Source organism: Argopecten irradians, chromosome 12 (assembly GCF_041381155.1).
Source record: "Argopecten irradians isolate NY chromosome 12, Ai_NY, whole genome shotgun sequence".
Taxonomy (NCBI): Eukaryota; Metazoa; Mollusca; class Bivalvia; order Pectinida; family Pectinidae; genus Argopecten; species Argopecten irradians.
The window spans coordinates 20,507,060-20,527,553 of record NC_091145.1 but is presented as its reverse complement, the minus strand read 5'-3'; the positions used below and the strand labels follow the sequence as shown (position 1 = coordinate 20,527,553).

The 20,494-nt window shown below is 36.6% G+C and overlaps 1 protein-coding gene across 2 annotated transcripts; it reads left to right on the top strand.

Moving 5' to 3' along the window:
- The first annotated feature begins 589 nt into the window (after nucleotides 1–589).
- On the top strand, nucleotides 590–14,108 carry LOC138336067 (uncharacterized). Of its 2 annotated transcripts, none has more exons than XM_069285350.1 (3): nucleotides 590–660; nucleotides 9,326–11,352; nucleotides 11,758–14,108. In XM_069285350.1, the coding sequence occupies exons 2-3, from the start codon at nucleotides 9,327–9,329 to the stop codon at nucleotides 11,949–11,951; spliced, it is 2,220 nt and encodes a 739-aa protein (XP_069141451.1). In that variant the 5' UTR covers nucleotides 590–660; nucleotide 9,326; the 3' UTR covers nucleotides 11,952–14,108. The 2 variants fall into 2 exon arrangements, with proteins under 2 accessions (XP_069141451.1, XP_069141452.1); XM_069285351.1 differs by lacking the exon at nucleotides 590–660 and adding an exon at nucleotides 6,675–7,041.
- The last annotated feature ends 6,386 nt before the right edge of the window (nucleotides 14,109–20,494 follow it).

Sequence of the window (20,494 nt, the reverse complement as noted above, 5' to 3'; positions counted from 1 at the left end):
AAGGAGCAGAAATTGCCATCACTTTTATACTCTATGGGGTATCTCAGCAAGGGAACAGAAACCAAAGCATTCCTTACATGGACAAGCCCTCAACCGAAGGCCAAAAGTGAGGCGGAGCCAAGGGAGACGTTAGAAAGAATAAAACAAGTGAGAAAGAAAAGATCAGGTAAGTTGCCTTTTACGAATGATGCAAAAGGGACAACGCAGATTTTACATTTAGGTATATTTTACATTTTTTAGTTTGATCACAGAATAAGGGGCTCTCCTTGAGGTGTAATTTACTTTTTATTAATTCCCTTTTTATGTTAGTTAGATGTATATTCTCAAATTTTCTCATCTCATGAATTTTAATTGTGTAAGATTTTCAAAAGAAAAAAACCGTTGTAAAAAGGTATAATTCTTTAATAGTTGAAACGAGATTTGTTAACTTTTTAAAATCTCAAAAGCTCTTTGATCCATGTCGAAACAGGACATTCAGAACCTGAGAGTAAAACACCTTGTTAATTGATATACTAAATGCATAATAGACAGAAAAATGTCAGCATGGGTGACCTTGTTACGCATGAAAGCACACTCTACAGTAATTTTTACTGGGAAGTATTTTAGCCGACTCTGTCCCGTCACCACTCATACTGTCTGTGGAAAGCTAGGGGGATACAGGTGAGTACATCACGTAAAACATTTAGCGTTAATAATACTAATGTCTTACTACATTTTCATGTTGTTAAAGTACTCATTACACCAGGATTACTTAACGTATTATATTATTCACTACAAATAAAGAAATGTGTCCGTTTATCTTATATAACACTTATATTAACGATATTTTCGTTAGTCGTACGTTGCTATTACTTGTAAAGGTTATTGCGTGGCTTTCGGGTAATAGGAATTTATTGGCCACATGTTTCCTTTGTGAGAGGTTGGAAGTATGCAGTTATAATGCTTATTAGATACGTTGGGTGTATAATACCTGATCTAAGTATCTTACATAACCCTGTACTACAGTCAGATATTTAACCATAATTTCAGAGATAATTGCATAAGCTAAGGTAGAACATTAAACAAACTGGTTAGCAAAAATGTCATGTAAATATTAAGGATGTAAAACCCTTTTTTATTTAGAAAAAAATTGAATAAATTGTTTGAATGGCTTTCACATTTCCGTTGATATTTCATTTCCAAAATTGATTTTTGTGTAACCAACACGTTTATGTGAAAGAAGTAACCATTGCCCAACTTGACTAGTAAATCCGAATGTAATAAAGTAAAGATTAAGTACATAACAGTTATAACACTGGACAATAGAGGGTGCGCCATGCTATAAATAGCGACCTACGTATACAACAAGCCTATCAATGACACAGTATAAACATTTAGTTTGACATGTGAAGAATTCGGCGTCATACTAACTGGCCATAATTCTACCATAGGGTAGATCTTAATGATTGACTATCGAAACATATACCGGCAACAAGGAATATATAAAATTTCGATATGGTAGTATTAAACCTCATACCAGCGATCAAGGACAATGGCTGTTAAAAAGGCTGTCCGTCTTAGCGATAATGATAATCTCATGTTGCAGACTCCATAAGTGCGAGCTTATATACTGTTATCAAAATTAGTTCCCTCGAAAACTAGAAATATGTCAATATGACAATAAGGCCGCTGCAATAGTCATTTTCAATTGCTCCATTATAAAGTCCTGAAAATGAATTCTGCAAGGCTTTGCACATTTTCTGTAATTTCAGGCCATTGTTAATTGTTAATGTCGCTGTGCAGTTTTTAAATAATTATGTTGCTGAAGGTACCAAATGACCTTTGTTACTTTTATTGTTTTGGAGCTAAAGTGAGTTGTTGTCAATATGTTCATTATTGAAAACAGGGCATTATTGATTAGCCAATAATTGTAAAATTATCAAATCAAATTCGGTTAGAACATAACTTATAACAACTTATAACAAACAAGGTTAATTATAGAAAATATGGAATTGCTTTATCTTGGATCCTATCTCATCTGTTATTATATCGTTTCGACTCGTACCTATCAGTTTCGTTCCAATACCGGGTGTATTGCCTGGTGTTTTTGATGACATGCTTTAGTGGTATAGCACTATAAACAGGGCAAGCGTTTCAATATACAAAAAGACACAACACTAATATACCGCATTCTCCCAAAACACACCGTAACATGTGAGGCTGCAGGTAGGGCGTTAGAATTGTACCTACTGCCCCTATTGCATGATCGAATGTACACCAAGGTTCCATTTTACGTTTTTTTAATACAGCTATGCAAAACTCTGTTTCCCTATCGAATGTTACTATTTTCAACAAGATTTTGTAGGGCGTTAGAATTGTACCTGCTGCCCCTATTTCATGATCGTAAAAGGCGACTTAATTTAGGATCTTATCTTTTCTTCTTCTTCCTAATGTCTCCCAAGAACCCACCTCGCATGTTTCTGTCCCCTAGCCGAGACACGCCAAAATCTATAAAATTGGTAGTTTCTGCTCTTGTTTAGCGGTTAGTATACCGGGAATGAGACGACTGGTTCCCTTTTGTCAGATTAATGTGACCGGATGGGGTGCGTCGTTTGGTGTCTTTGGCAGCATACTACAGTGATACAGCACTATAAAAGTGCAAGAGTTCCACTATACCACACGAACGCACCAGTCTCCTAAAACACGCACCTTGCACTTCATATACACTACACACCACAAACATGGGAGGCCGTCCTTACATTTCACGCTGTCGTCCTAAATATCGCGCATGATCGGGTGATGTAGTGGTTAAGCCACTTACCTTTCACCTAGCCGGCCGGGGTTCGATCCTCGGCACGGACGTGAAAAGGTTAGGGGTCACCTGCCCGATCACTTGGATTTTCTCCGGACACTCCGGTTTCCTCCCACACTAAGATCCCTCGCGCGCTTACATCCGGGCCATCGAGAGTGATTTACATAAGTTGTAAAACTTGTTTCGTAATCGATGCAAGATAAATAAAGTTTATGAATTATAAATCGCGCGTTAGTTAACTACCACTGCGCATGACGACAAAACAGCAAAATGAATCTTCACGGGTAAAATAGGTTTTGCAAGAAATTTTGCATTTGTTTGCTGCTGTAACCTCATCTTAGACCATCGATATATATGTTCTTATGTTATTGCTATTTCTAAGAAACTCAATTCTTTTATCGGACCTTTAACGTTACAACAATTAAATAACTGAGCAATAAAAAAAATATGATGTATATTTCCACTGCAACTCCATAATATAACCTTACCAGACGCAGTTAGCATTATCCAGGTCAGGAACAAGCATCCTCTTATCTTGGTGTCATTATCATTGTAATATAATTAGGAAAATGTATTGAGGTGATCTTTACAGACCGTTGGTAATGGTTTAATTTGCAGGACACTAAAACAAAACGTCAGATTGATTGGTACTCTTTCTCGTCAATTTTATTCGGTTTACATTATATCACTAAACAAAATAGTGGCACAATACATACAAATAAAACCATATTCATTTGTAATGTTGATCCAATAAAGACATTGAAGTTATTGTCTGTAGTTGGCGATTGAACAAGTCTACAGATTGCATGGCTTTCACATTTCCGTTGACTATTTTGTTACCAATATTGGAATTTTTAAAGGTGTTGCTGTCCAATTATCACAAATACATATATGTATAAAATATAGAATAAAGTGTATGACTAGTTTGTTTTATTTTGTTTTATCTTTGACGCTCCATACTCCATATATTACATGTCATACATATATACTATTTCCACTTCATGCAGGATTTAAACAAAATAATTGAACAAAAAATAACAGGTATTTTTTTCAAGTTAAGATTAAACACTTTCATGCAATGCATTTGGCATTTTTGACAAATTTGATATGTTTACATAAATACTGCTGTCCGGGTAGTGATGCCATATTGAAGCATTTTTTAGACACCTTAATGTAAAATTATCTACTGAATTAATATTTATTTTTGCATTAATATAGGGTGCCTTTTCATTATAAGTTTTATGTAAGTATACTTTGAAAATAACGTTTATCTACTTCAATTTAAGTGACCCATATTTTTACCACATTTTGCCCTTTGCCCGAGTAACCACACACTTAACCTATGACTTGTTTAACTAGGATCAGACTGACAACATAAAGGACACTAACACATTAAATGAAAGAGTATTGACAAAGGCCGAGAAGATATCTTTTGGCGCCGGGAGTATTTACCATCATAACATAGTGGTGAGGTTTTGTACGTTAGAAAACTTTCCAATCAAATAAATAAACCACGTAGAGTGTACACCAAGGTTCCATTTTACATCTTATATACAAATATGCAAGATTTTATTTTTCCTTCAAATATTAATATTTTCCATACGATTTTGAAGGGGGTTAGAGTTGTACCTGCTGCCCCTATTTCATTATCGTAAAAGGGGACTAAATATAGGATCTTTTCTTTATTACTAATTTATTTTCTTCTTCCTAACGTCTCCCTTGATACCACCTCACTTTTTCTGTCCCCTGGCCGAGACATACGAAAGTCTATAAAAATGGTAGATTTTGCTCCTGTTTAGCAATAAACCTCCTAATACCGGGAGTGGGACAACTGGTTCGCTCGTTGTCAGTTTAATGTTACCGTGTGGGGTGTATTGCTCGGAATGCTTCAGCGATATAGCACACTAAAAAGGGCAACAGTTCCACTATACAAGAAGACACAACAAGAGCATACCGTGGTCTCCCAAAAACATGCACCTCGCACTTCACACATGCTTTACACCACATACACTGGAGGCCGTCTTTACATGACCCTGGTTATATTAACAGGACGTTAATTAATCAAATAAACAAGATTTTCTGAAAATGATAAGCACTATAACGCATCATTTTGTTTAGGAAATCCTAGCATAAATTGATGGTAACTACATAACATTTTTTGTTTGGCAGTTCAAATTATTGCAAGTTCATGTACATGTACATGTATAATAAAAATTCTTTCCGTACCGTTGTCTATTTTTGCCAGGATCTTCTTCATTGTTGGTGAAAACTGGCTAACGAATTTTGCCCTTCCTCTTCTCCGTTGTCGACTAAAGTCGATACTCGATAATGATGGGGGTTTTTCCCAATATATCTCGTAAAATCTGGACAAGATTACAACCCTGTGATATAAGAAATGTTAAAAGATCAACACAAGCGTATTTTTCTGGCAAGAGAAGCAAGATAAATAAAACATTATTCTCATAAACAAAATGGCGGTTTGGGATACTTATACTTCACATTGCATGATGATAATATACTTTAGAAAACATGTATATTGGATTATAACAATTCAAAAAGGAAGTATAAATTATTACACAAACCTATGCATTGCTACATAAGATAAATCAACGCATAAACTGAAAATGTTGTCCGACATTTGTTTTGAAAACTTCCGGGGTGAGACTGATAACTACTTCTGGAAAAAGAATATGAAGTACGGAAAAGTTATATATAGAGGATCATGCATGAGAGGCTATGTGGCATGAAATTTATCAAACGAGTTTAATAATTTGATATGCCACGAGTTTGATAAAAAAATGATTTATTTCTATTCAATTTATTGCATAACTTTTATTAAAGTTGTATGGTCTATAACTTTCGCTCTTTTGGTCATAGTGAAAACTGTTTGAAGTGTTATACATATTTTTCTCCGTCTTCCTGAGGTTTAAACTTTATAATTTTACCACTTTTTATAAAGTTGCAGCACTGGAAGTATCTTTAATTATAAAAGTAAAAAATCTTTTAAACGTGTACACGTGAAAAATAGGCTCGAAAGATGCCGAATCATTCCGAACTCTTCCGAACATCGTCGCGACAATCTCGAAGTAAAACGAGAGTTGTGAAACCAAGAGAAAATATCAACAATTTTTTCATCAACAAAATATGTGGTCGACCTCATCAGATTCTATCTACAAAGAAAATAATGCTCGCACATTACAATATTTGATACACACAACATTTTACGGTAATGTGTAAATTGGATGTTTCAAATACTCAATCTGTGGACATATTCTAGCATGGTTTGCTCATATAGGCCAGAAGGAAAACGTAAACAAACACATGTGCGTTTACGCTAGTTACCTGGCTCACCACGTGCAGGTCGTGTCGAACGTCAGTCACATGATGCGATTAGGAATCCGACAAAACCCGAAGTCACTGAACATGGCGGTGATTGAAGGCGCTTTATTCAAAACCAGGAATATATAATACCTAGATTTCGGCTCTCTTATAGGCCGACATATGCTTTTGGGGAGCTAAATCATCAAGTTACATGTCAATGTTTAAATATCAAATGTTTAAGTTACATATCGTTACAGTGAATTTAGCAGCAATACAACTTTAATAGAAATAAAAGTGAAACTTTTAATTTCGTATCTATATAAAACAGCGACAATCCGGCTCGGATGCATCGATGTTTCCGTCTACCGTATAACGAATCCAGCCCATGTCCGGATCCTTGTGTATTATTGTATATATGTGTACATGTGTAATCCGGAATCTTGGCTGTAAATGTATATGGCATAACACTAGACTAAGATAAACGGGAGAGTACACCTGGATTTATTTTTAGATTCGATCATAATGCTTTTTAACTCGCATGATTAAATTGACATACATTCAGGACAATTTGAAAACGACCGGTTGAGAAAACGTATTTCGGTGTCAGATACTGACTAGCGGTGTTCGCCACCAATCCATAGTAATGGGATTCGAATGCGTCAAGCCCTTGAACTACATTCCAGAGATGTGACTAGATACTACGCAACCCGAGTAATGAACCTTATTGCACTCACACCTTCATCTTTTATAAGGGAAATAACTGTTTAAGTAGTGTCGTCCGGTTAGTATAACTAATCTACTGCGAAACAAAGGTACCAAGAAAACTACTTCAGATAACATTATTAGATTCTGAGGATGGGACTGCTAAATTGCACAATATGATTTCAGTCGGTTGAATATGATTTTGAAGGATTTCAGGCTTTTAAAACGTAAGTTACGAATATAAACGCTGCATGTCTTTAAGAAAAAGGTGACTTCAAATATGTAAAGATCATATTGTGTATGCACTTTGAACATCAGTTTACCACATTAAATTCATATCAAGACAGATAGAATACATAACATGACTGCAGTCAGATTTTGAGAACATCTAGGCTGTTTAAAGCCAATGATGCGGATACAGCTATCATATAGCTTTCATAAATATTAGCTTAGTAATTTTGCATTATGTTTCACATCTTAGCTATTCTTTTCATGTTATGATACATTTTTATTTTTAGTATAATGTGGCCAGATTGGCTGTTCTATTCATGCTTCAGTGAGGATTTTTTTGTGTATGCTGTCGATAAACGTCCTATAATATATAAAAGGCAATGCGTCGCTATTACCGGGTTGATGAAACGCTCGTTAAAACCAATTACTGTAACACCACTGAAAAGGATCAGAGACAACACACATATACCATGTAGTTAGTACGTTAAGGTTGTCTCTACTGACCTTAAAATACGATTAAATTGAAGATATTATCTTCCTTAACATCCCCTCACCCCTGTGAGGAAGGCTCTGGATTCTGTCCCATGACCGAGATATCCAGTTGTTTATAAAAGTGGTGGTTTGGCGTTCAGCATAAAGGGAATAGGACGACTGGTTTGTTCAATGTCAGAATGTGCAAGAATTTTTTTTATTGCAAACCTCCGAAAAAATACTAAATAATATATGTTTATAATTCAATTTTGCTTGTTACGAGCATTTTCATTGGCTTAAAAATTTACTTTATCAGCCCATAAAGAGAAAAATGGCGTCGCCGTTGGTAACGTCGCTTCTGGTTGGCTGAGATGACGGCGTAATAATTTCATAGACAAAAGAGTCCCAAAATGAATTTTAAATGTTGAAGAGATTATCTTTATTAAATTGAATTATAAGGGTTAATTTGAATAGATTTTTTTAAACACAAAAATCTGAGTGTACTCTCATCATAAACCGCTTTGTGTTATATCTCCATAACATACAAAAATTTATTCAAGTTAATCCTTAAATATTTTCACCATAAAACCTTTTGTTTCACAGCGAAAATGTAATAAAAAACATATCCAAATTTAAGACATTACCCAAACAGTTGTGTAACGTCGCTGTTTATTACATACATAGTCCCAAACGTCTAATGAGTCCGGCTGGTCCTTGCTTTTGGCACTTATTGGTTATGTTTCGACACTTGGAAACTTTCTTTGGTATCCGGTCGGCAATCACATCGCTCGACATTCAACCAGGCCTGGTACAACTAACTTTCGTTGTCCGTAAGAAACCTGTGCGATATTCATACGATATCGGGGAATAGGCCGGTTATCGCCCAGACATCATATGATAATCGGCCGATTAGCATTATATATTCGGTCGGTATTTACAGCCTTGTCGGCCCTTTGGAAACAGACGCCGTGCGATTACCGCACGGCCTCTTTTTTTATAAATGTTTTACATTTTTTTTGACCGGCGTTGTCCTATGTCAGAAAAATGGCCAAAACCAGGGGTGTACTCCCGAATACCACTTATTCCCGAATATCGGCTGATTATTTATTGGAGAATCGAAGTAGTTTATAATAATAAAGATATTGTTTAAAACTTGTTTAAGACTACAAGAGCATCAATAAGTATGGCGAATATTGGGGACGGGGTATTAACAGTATTAAATTAGATTTAATGTAGAAAACATGAGTAATTGACATGAATTTGATATAAATGGTCCTTACATCCTATCTTCGAAAAACAAAATGAGAATGGACAGTGTACGTGCATGACTATACATTGTAAGCTACGGAAATGGACCTAGCTTTCTGGATACTAAAGTATATATTGCTAGTATTAGGTATAACTAGTCATATAATTACCTAATACATTCACACAATATTGATTGAACATCTGGCTATATATTTTCTGGAGTACTTCGAGCTACTGTTAATAGGACGTTAAATGAGAAAAGGGTTGAATTTTTACACAATGATCGTAATAAAATATGTTAATAGTAAACTAATGAAAGGTAATAATGATTTGATCAATAGATGTTTATATAGTCTGTTTGCTACTATTTTCGTGTAAATGTCATGTAAATACTATATAGACAAACCGGTTCTATAAAAAGCCATGTTTTGTAGTACTTTCTGTAGAATTATGTCTGTAAGGACTCCTAGCTTATTCACTATGTGTCTACAAATACTGAAAGTTTCCTCTTTCTCTTTAATTCTTTTTTTAATTGCGTAACATTTATTATCTAACGTTTAGGATGAAGACGTTGTCATGTGCACTTGTGGTCCTGTTTATCGTTTCACGTGCGGCAGAATGCTATGAATGTGGAATGGATGAACTGGTGTGCGAAACCTCACTGATCGTAGAGCAAAAGTTGACGATGAGGAATTCACCAACAAATAGAAAAGTATATCCATACCAAGGGAAACTATACAACTACAATGTAACCGATCCTGAGAACACAACACCAATCACACCGGATGATGTTATCATAGCCGATGGATGGGAAGATGAACGTCTTGTGATTGTAGCCAATGGCAGTCTGCCTGGTCCTCCTATCATTGTGTACGAAGGACAGAGACTTGTCGTCCACGTCATCAACCATCTCTTGTCAGACACCGTGTCTATCCATTGGCATGGACTGCCTCAACAGGATACCCCTTGGATGGACGGGGTAGCTTTTGTGACACAGTGCCCCATTCTGCCGGGTCAAAAGTTCACCTACGATTTTGTTGCCCGCCCCAAGGGCACTTATTGGTATCATTCACATGTTGGTACACAGCGTACACAAGGGCTTTACGGAGCGTTAATAGTTCGGGATCGAAATGAAAATATGCAAGAACATAACATAGTGATTCAAGGATGGAACCACCACTGGACGGCGGATATGGACCAACTGAAATATCTTGGTGGCATATATGAAGGACGCGAACTGCGGATGAACTCTTTTTTATTAGATGGCGATATGCTATCGGCTGTTCTGTTGACGTCAGTGATCATAAATGGTCGAGGACGTTATTATAGTAACTGGACTACAGGCGAGCACAACGGTACACCCCTGAGCGTTTTCGGGGTAAAACGAGGAATGAGGTATAGATTTCGGGTCATAAACGCAGATATTTTGCATCCTTTCCGCGTATCAGTAGATAATCATTTGATTAGTGTCGTAGCAACTGATGGGTACGATATCCAGCCTATTATAGCCGAATCGTTCATCCTTCACTCAGGGGAGCGTTATGATTTTGTTTTGACTGCTGACCAACCTGATGGAAATTATTGGATCAGAGCGCAATCTCTTGAGATTGAAAAAGACAGGCTATTCCATAGAGCAGATGCGATTTTGAGATACGAAAACGCAGGAGAGAGCGAGCCAACAAGTTCCCCACAAATTTGCTCAGTTAACAACAAATGCCTTGTTATTAACTGTGCCTTTCTGTACTACCCAGTAGAAGCGCATATAGATTGTCTCTCAGTTGATCAGCTTAATGCATTGGCTGTAAATGACCCTGCACCAGTAGCGCCAGATGGACGATTACGGGAGCTTTTCCTAAACTTCGCTTTCCCCGGCCCTGATGGGTTTGGTGCTGCATCTGTAAATGGAAGGAAACTTGTATTGCCTTCCGTATCAGCCCTTACACAACCGAACGAGATTGAATTCACCTGTGACAAGGCAGATTGTGGTCAGGAAAAAGAATGTGAATGCACTCACTCCATATCTCTACAACACGGCGAAGTTGTCCAAATAGTACTTGTTAACATGGGTAGAGGAACAGGTGGTTTCCATCCCATTCATTTACATGGATATTCATTTTACGTTATGAAAGTTGGATATGGTAATTACAACAGTACAACGGGTCGCTACATAGGTCCAAAATCCGAGGAAATAAACTGCCAAGGGATTGGTGATGAAAGGACTAGTTTTTGTAATTCCGCGACTTGGAGGGACCCAGCCTGGGGTGGAGGTAACATTCCAGGTATTAACCTTGTCAACCCACCACGGAAGGATACGATATTTGTACCAGCGGGTGGTTATGCTGTTATCCGGATCAGAGCGGATAATCCAGGGCTTTGGATTCTTCACTGTCACATGCAAGTCCACAATGTTGACGGAATGGCTGTTCTCCTCAATAATTCGTTTGACCGTATACCACAGCCCCCGGACAACTTTCCAGTTTGCCACAACTTTCCACCTACAGAAGGAAGGGTTGGTGTACAACCCACGATGTTACCTACCAATGCCCCAGGAAATAGCGAATGCCAGCCAAAGCCGTTAGAGAATGACGGTAAGTACATGCAAATGTACACGAGTTATTTCGAGAAATATAATAATGCTCTAGAGATATATATTTAATTCTTTTATATGAAGAGTATTTACTTTTATCAGACTATCGACTTTGTAGATAGGAACCCATCTCATAAACACGTCTTTTTGTCATAACTGACGAGTCTGGTACTGACAGAACACTTGTATTGTTTCCTATTGTTGTGACAGATTTTTAAACTAACTATCATTTTTTCAATGTGTACAACAGAGTTTAAAAGGATTTAGGTATTGAACATTGCAGATTCTTTCCTTTGCACCCTTCTAGAAAATTTAATTTAACATGATTTACAATGCGTCTATATTTACCAGTACATTCTCAATGAAATGTATGTCTTCTTTGACGATTAAAATATTTATGTTTTAGATACTATTTACACAATGAAGACATTCTGGGTAACGGTGGCGATTCTGGTTGTCATCATACTGTTGATGTTGGCCTATATACTTCATCTACGAAAACAAGTGAAGGGTGGCGAACTGAAAGACACATATCAGGTACCCCAAACACAATCCGTCGGAAAGGACACGCTAACGTTAACAAATCCGGCATTTCAGTAAAACATCGAAAGCTCTCGTTTGCAAGAAATCCATATATCTGAAATTCATATCCATAACAGGACATTTTATATTGAGGAAAAGTAATTTTCGTTATACGAGATATGATATATAACATGTTAGTAAAAATGTGGCGCGTGTACTTCACAATGAATTGAACCACGGACGAAACACGCTGCCCTGCTTTCAATAGTTCCATCAAACATGGGGCAGATGAGTAGGACCTACAATAGAGAACATTGCTAAAGGTTGCTTAGGAATCCTTCTCCTTTTAGATGTATCCAGATTTGGTGTGCGAATAAGTAAGGGGTTGAGTCCAAAATAGGGAACATTCCTTCCTAACCCTAATTTCACAGTAAGGGAAATCGGTGATCGATGCACTAGTAAATTCCGCACATTTCAATTCGTATAACGAGGCCTTTCTGTTTCCACCGTGGTGCAAATCACTGTGCGCGTCCCGTCTTTGATGTATAATACTATTAGTACATTGTTGTGTTTGTCTATATATGTGGTCTTATAACGAAGTGTTACGCGGTCGGATATTATAGGTACAAATATCGTGTCAAAGTCCATGCTAACAAAACGCTTGTAATATCATAATTAAGGGCAGTTGGACGTTATATTAGCAATATCCGCATATCCAGTATATCTATTCATTCCCTTAAACATGATTTTAGGCACCAGACAAAAAGACTGCTGTTGAGTGTAAATATCATACATAAAATATATGTATTTATATTTTGTATTTAAAATATAACCATCGCTGGTTTTCAATAGATTTCAGGGATTTTGTGTAATATTTCATGCGTTTGATATCGAAACCATAAAGAAATGATTAACCTCATAGACTTTATTTTTGTTGACAATATTGCATACATATCATTATTATTATCGTGTCCAATCTACAAGAATACACAACACGAACTTACTGCAGTCTCCCAAAATACGCATAATGTACTTTGCATACACAAGACATCGTTTATACGGGAGGCCGTCCTTAAATCACAGGGGAACCGGATTAGGGTAACTGCAGTTATCCATATCAACATAGCGACGGTACAAAATACAAGAAAATCTTACTGTCTTTTCAAAGAATAAACGGATATTTTTCTTAGATCATGTCTTATAACAATATTAGCACAAATTTGAAGCGTAATTCATATTCACAGAGATCCACAGACGTTGGAATCAAGCATGTAAAATTGCGTATGATTAGAGAAACTCAAAATGTCAGTTTTTCCGTGATTAGGGTAAATGCAACATCGAGAATAGGGTAACTCACCATTTTTGAATAGCGAGACTTATAAGGTATTCTAGTTGTCTTTAGGATTAATTTTACAAACTACATTTACATTTAATAGCATAAACATTCTTAATATTGATATTTTGAATGTATGAGTAAAATGAATTTCCTGCTTTGCTTTTCAATGGGACTATTCGTCCGTTTTTATTATTTTTATATACACTTTACATATTTGATAAATTAATGTTTGTTTATATATTGACTAAGACTTGTATCTTAATCGAACAGTTTGATCATTTTTATACTGTACAATTGTAGTTAGGATCAATACTTAGTTGATGCTGTGACGATGGGGAAGCATGCTACTTTTGCTGTGATGAGAGAGACATGTAGAATAGAATGTCGATTGCTATGGGCACAGTACATAATCATTTTATAAAAAGTTTTTCTGATTGTCTGTAAATTATCATCAGTAATGCACTTATGCCTCTTAATACAAAAATATCCATCATGAAAAAGATATTTTCCGATTGTCTTTTATCAAGAACTATTTAGTTTCTTGCATTCGATCGCTTGTACACGAATTTTATTTTTATTTTTTTAGATTTTTAAGACCCTGATTTTTGTCTTGTAAAAATATTTTGCAATGCCTTAATTCGAACAATATGTATGTACATGTATGGTATTTCAAAATGATACCCAGTTAAGAGATATTGCTCTCGTGGAACTTCCGTTTCTTACTTTTATGCAGCATGCTATTGAACATTGGATTTTTTTACGAATATATGGAGGACATATCTGTAACTTTTACTAAATGTTGACAGAATGTGAGACAATATCAAAACCAAAACACTGCATATTATTATTATCGGGTGACGGATGAATATACTAAATGTAGTATATCTGACTGTGAACTACTCCTTATTGTTGGTTATTTGTTTATTCAATATGGTTAAAATACAGATCCTTATCACTATGTTTGATAAGAGGATCTGACAACATCCCATTAGTGGCCACGTTCTGGTGACCTTTGGAAACGGCCGATCAAATTGCTGCTGCCAGAATCTTGTGTGGGGAACGAAACAGTTTCCAAAAGCTGCCAGAACTATTTTTATATACGTAGTCATCTCGCCCAAAGAGCACAACAAAGGTAATTGTATATATATACTGGGACGAAATGGTGTTTTCAACTGTAAGATGGTGTAAAAAAATGCGTTTGATCTGAGGTAAATGTAGAATAAAGGTCATCAAAACATGACTCCTTATGGGATGTTGTCAGTTCCTCCTTTGAACAGAGTGATTAAAGGATTTGTATTTTTTAGGTCACCTGAGACGAAGTCTCAAGTGACCTATTCTAATCGCCTTTTGTCCGTCGTCGTCCGTCGTGCGTCGTATGTCCGTAAACAATTTACATTTTCGACTTCTTCTCCAAAACTGCTGAAGCAATTTCAATGAAATTTTGCACAAACCTTCTAAGGCATAAGGCCAATCAAAATTGTGAATTATATGGTCCCCACCCCCCAGGGAGCTATGAGAGGGGCCAAAAGGGGTAAAATTGACTAAAATTTCAAAAATCGTCTTCTCCACTCACAGATGTGATGGAATTAAATACTCTTCATAGATAGAAAGGTTATAAGGTCCTTTACAAAAATTGTGAATTATATGACCCTGGGGTCTCCGGTTTCCCCCTGGGGAGGGGGTTAAGTTTACTATAGTTTATATAGGGAAAACACATTTTTGAGTATTATTTGATCATTTGTAATAGGAAATGAGTCAAATATTGTCAGAATTATCAGTATGAGATTGCCATTGAATCCTATTAACCAATTTTCCATGACTGACCCCCACGGGCCTTAGGGGCGGGGTCAAATAGGCTATATCTTCAAAAATCTTCTTCTGAAATTCTGGAAATGGTAGAATCACATACTCTTCATAGATGGAAGGGTATTAAGGTCCTTTACCAAAATTGTGAATTATATGACCCTGGGGTCTCACGTTTCCCCCTGGGGAGGGGGTCAAGTTTACTATAGTTTATATAGTGAAAACACATTTATGAGCATTTTTTGCTCAATTTTAATACGAAATGAGTCAAACTTGTTTAGAATTATAAGCATGAGAAAACATTTTAATATCATATCTATATTGGTCCTGGTCAACCCCCTCGGGGCAGAGGGGCGGGGGCAAATAGGCTAAAACTTTTTAAAAATCTTCTTCTTAAATACTGGAAATGGTAGAATCAAATACTCTTCATAGATGGACAGGTCTTAAGGTGTTTTATGAAAATTGTGAATTATATGACCCTTGGGTCTCAGGATTCCCCCTAGGGAGGGGGTTAAGTTTACTATATATAAGTTTATATATGGAAAACCCATTTTTGAGCATTATTTAGTCATTATAACAGGAAATTAGTCAATTGTAGTCAGAATTATCCCTATGCGATGGCCATTGAATCTTATTACCAAATTTTCCATGACTGATCCCCAGGGGCCTTAGGGGCGGTCCCAAAACCGGTCAAATAGGCTAAAACTTCAAAAATCTTCTTCTGAAATTCTGGAACTGGTAGAATCAAATACTCTGCATAGATGGAAAGGTCTTAAAGTCCTTTACAAAAATTGTGAATAATATGACCCTGGGGTCTCATGTTTCCCCCTGGGGAGGGGGTCAAGTTTACTTTAGTTTATATAGGAAAAACACATTTATGAACATTATTTGCCTATTTTTCATAGGAAATTAGTCAAACTGGGTTAGAATTATTAGCCTGAAATAGAATTTTAACATCATATCCATACTGGTCATGGCTGACCCCCAGGGGCCAGAGTGGCGGAGCCAAAAGGGGTCAAAATGGTAATTTCAAAAATCTTCTTTTTGAATTCACAGATTTGATGGAACCAGATACTCTTGATAGATTGGGAGGTCTTAATTATATATATATAAGGCCCTTTACAAAAATTTGTGAATTTCATGGCCCTGGGATCTCAGATTTTCCCCTAGGGAGGGGGTCAAATTTAGTTTATATAGGAAAACACATTTAGGAACATTATTTGCTTAGTTTTCATAGGAAATTAGTGAATCTGGGTTAGAATTATTAGCCTGAGATAGCATTTAACATCATATCCATATTGGTCCTGGCCGACCCCCAGGGGCGACAGGGTAAGGGCCAAAAGGGGTCAAAATGGATAACATTTCAAAAATCTTTCTCCTGAATTCACAGATTTGATGGAACCAAATAATCTTCATAGATTTAAAATTTATAAAATCACTGACTGACTTCAAGGACTTGATGGGCCAATATATATTTATAGTGTTTATATGCATGTCTTTGTTTCATTCTGTGTCAGAACTAGGTGACCGCTAGATTGGTGTTTATGCGGAACAATTTGTTATCAGCTACGGTGGTTGGTTAGCATATACTGTGTCACGATTTTCTATTCTATTCATGACATGCCTCATACAAATTTGTATTCATAACCACGTATGGGACATATCAACAACGCATTAAAAGATATCTAACAACTAGATTCATGTCTGTAAGACAAAAGTAATTCCTAAAACTTTTATTACATAGTATATAGTTGGAATTAACTTTAAGCATGAGGTAAAATTTGCCAAATAGGATTTGTTTGTTTGATTAATTAACGTCTTATTAACAGCTATGGTCATGTAAGGACGGCCTTCCATGTATGTGGTGTGTTTCGTGTTTGTTGTGCGAGGTGTGTTTTTTGGAGACTGTGGTATATTCATGTTGTGTCTTCTTGTATAGTGGAACTGTTGCCATTTTTATAGTGCTATAACACTGAAACAATGCCAAAAATGAGGCGGTGCCAAGGGACACATTTCACTTCTTCCTAAGTGACTTTATCTTCCCTAATGTCTCCCTTGGCACCGCCTCATTTTTGGCCTTGAGTTGAGCTTTCACCCCTGTGAGGAAGGCGCTGATTCTGTCCCCTGGCCGAGACAGACCAAAGTCTGTAAAAGTGGTAGTTTCTGCTCCTGCTTAACGCTCAGCATACAAGGATTGGGACGACCGGTTCGCCCGTTGTCAGTGTAATGTGACCGGGTGGGGTGTGTCACTTGGTGTCTTCAGCGGCATGCTTCAGTGATATAGCACTATAAAAAGGGCAACAGTTCCGCTATACAAGAAGACACAACATGATTTACCGCAGTCTCCGAAAACATGCACCTCGCACAACATACACGCAACATCACACACATGGGAAGCCGTCCTCACATGACATAGTTTTTAATAGGACGTTAATTGATCAAACAAACAAACAAATCTTTTATATTTTTCCATTCGTAGCATTAACTATCGACTAAAAATCCACAATTGTCTCTTGTTCAGTGGTGTATCTTAATGTATGAGATCCTGGGGTGATTTAGGCAGAATTGATGCACCTAGTAAGGCAGGGCTTTAGCTTGGTAACAATTAGATATCACAGTAAAAATGTCCAAAAGTAGTTCGACATTGATTAGTGTACTGAATAAGAATTATAGATTTAAAAAAGACGTTCAGCAAGAAGGAATACATGGATTAGGTGTTTATGATTAAAATTAATCGTTCTTTATACATTCTTCAGCAACTGAGATTTTTGAATATAAATGTGTGCCCATTTGCTTATGATGATATCCCTACACCTTATTTGCATAAGTCGGCAAATAACATTATCTAATTTCCGCCTTCCTGTAGCTGATTTGATTTTGTGGTAGAGACAGGTCACACAAGTCGGGGTTATTGGATATTTTATTTTTTCATACTCGTAAGTTATTTTAAAGTAACAAAAGACACTCGCTTAGGATTGTGTAATTTGTAACTTAAAAAATAACTCAGTCGTGTGAAACACATATCCAACAACTACTCGTTGTGTAACCTATATTTTTATCTGATTAAGATCTAGGACAAGGACAATGGTCGTAAAATTACACTACATGCAAAAGTAATTTTGTTGAGTCAGTGGCTCTTGGGTAAATGTCTTGTTAAAAAAACACAACTATATATTTCAATGTATACATTTGATGATAAAAGGAACTATGCAATGTGTTAGTCTTGTGTGACCAATGCACTGCATTTAGGGCATGATTTTGCCTGAACAGTTACATGTATACGTACCCGGCCTACTCCACTGTTCAACGTCTCACGAAATCGTCCCTATTATCTCTAGTGGATCACTGCGGCAGATATTCAGTTACACAGATCACTTCCACTGAGATGACTCGTGCACAATTTCTAGACATATTTAGATTTATTTTATGCAATTATTAGGGATGTGCGAAAGAAAGTATTATCCTTATTGTCCTCTAGCTCAATATGCACGTGGTGCACGATAAAAGCTAATGCATACATCTATAGAAATTCAATACTAACACAACAGTGTATGAATGTAGATGTTAGACCAAGTGTGTAGCAGGAGGGGGGCTCGACGAATGGGTTAGCCTTCCGTGTATAGTGGAGATGTTAATTCGCGTTGTGTTTTAGTATATATGGCTCATCACCCATTCCTCAAGTTCTCCCTCTTCAATGTTCTTTTGAGATTCCGGTGGGACACAATGGAAAGTATAACCAGAAGATGAAATAAATGTCAACAGTTTATTATATAAACATAAAGTAAACAGATAACAAAAGTAAAAAGTAGAAGAATTATCCTGGATTTAACTGGAATGGACAAAGTATTTGATTCCTGCTATAACAATCTAAGTATGTAAATTACCCATAATAAAAACTCCTGAACTGAATAGAATCATAAAATAAGGTTAGCAAAAGATTCAACAATTTACTAAACCCTAAGGTATATGTCAACAATAAAATTCCCTAAAATAACACTAAAAGGAACAAAGGAAGATAACCTCAACAAAAGTTAGCAACAAAGGGAGACAATTCCCATAACAAGTAAAATACGGTATAGGTAAACACCAGATAACGGTTTCATTTAACAAATAGCCCTGACTTATGGAATGTGTAATAACAAGAATATGAATAATCAACAATTAGACCTTCTCCTTATTAACAATAAAATAAATAATACAAAAATACTTTGTATAACAATTCGTATAATAAAAATACTATTATTTTTCTAAGAAAAATATATAATAAGAAATACCTCGGTTACTAAGATCCAATGAAATCTAATAGGATATATATGATGTTTATAGACCAATTGAATTGACTTAATCAATTGGTCTCCTGTATGCGTAATAACAACCCCTCATCCAACGTACTAATTACCGGCCTAATGTCCCAACTATTGACCTTTAACCCTGAACAGAACAGACTGACATCCTGATCTACACACGCTGCCAGAGCACAGGTTTAATTTAGATATGGAATTTAATAACTTTGTACAATATTTACAGTGAAGTTAATGGTGGAAGTTTTGAGGGTTTAACCAAACTTATCCCTAGCGCACTGGGCCGACCTAAACCTACTTGTCTCACCCTAGTACGCACGATACCCGTTCAACCGAGGCGCTGTCAACGCACCCTCATCCCCCACCATTCCCGATACTACAAACTTATATATAAGCTTGCTCACTGTTCGAGACCACAAATAGAATCAATGTGCTTCTCTATAGTGTCTAGCTATCATTATAATTATTTGTCACTATTATACACATCCCCAGTAAAATAGACTGTAAAAACCTGTCTTTCTCCTAGGTAATGTAAACCCGAAATGTCTAATTCCCTTCTGTACTAGTTTCATTATCTCTGACAAGTAGTAATTACGCTATATCCGGCCGACATACGCAATACCACTTCACAGCCAGCTTACTGTTTGTTTATACTAGTTACAGTTGTTACATGTTACCATCGGAATGATTCCCGTATAAATTTATTCAATTTCATATGTATATTCTATTTGAATTTGGAGTAATAAGGAGGCATGGTGCACCATTGTGCCTCCATTCCGGAGACTGCTGGCACTTACCAGTGAATGGGCTGGCTCAACCAGTCCTGCAACCAATCTGCTGTATCGCGTGCGCGCACGAGTATTTATACCTGCCGCGCGGTAGAGACTATGGCCCACATAGCTCGTCACTACTCACGATAGACCAATCACAGCGCTCGGCACATCGCTCTGAAGGTTGTAGTTTCCATCATGGCCGCCTGTAGCGCTGGTTTCGAACGACTGAAATGTACCTTGGCTCTCTACAGCTCCATAAGACCGTAATTGATCGTAAATTAGTAACGATTTAAATAGGTAAGCTTTATACGTATTACTTGTACTCTTATTTCACCCAGAGGAGATTCTAATAGCTACCAAATACATCATAGCCATTTCCCGAAAAAGCCTGCTCCGTTACATACCTCC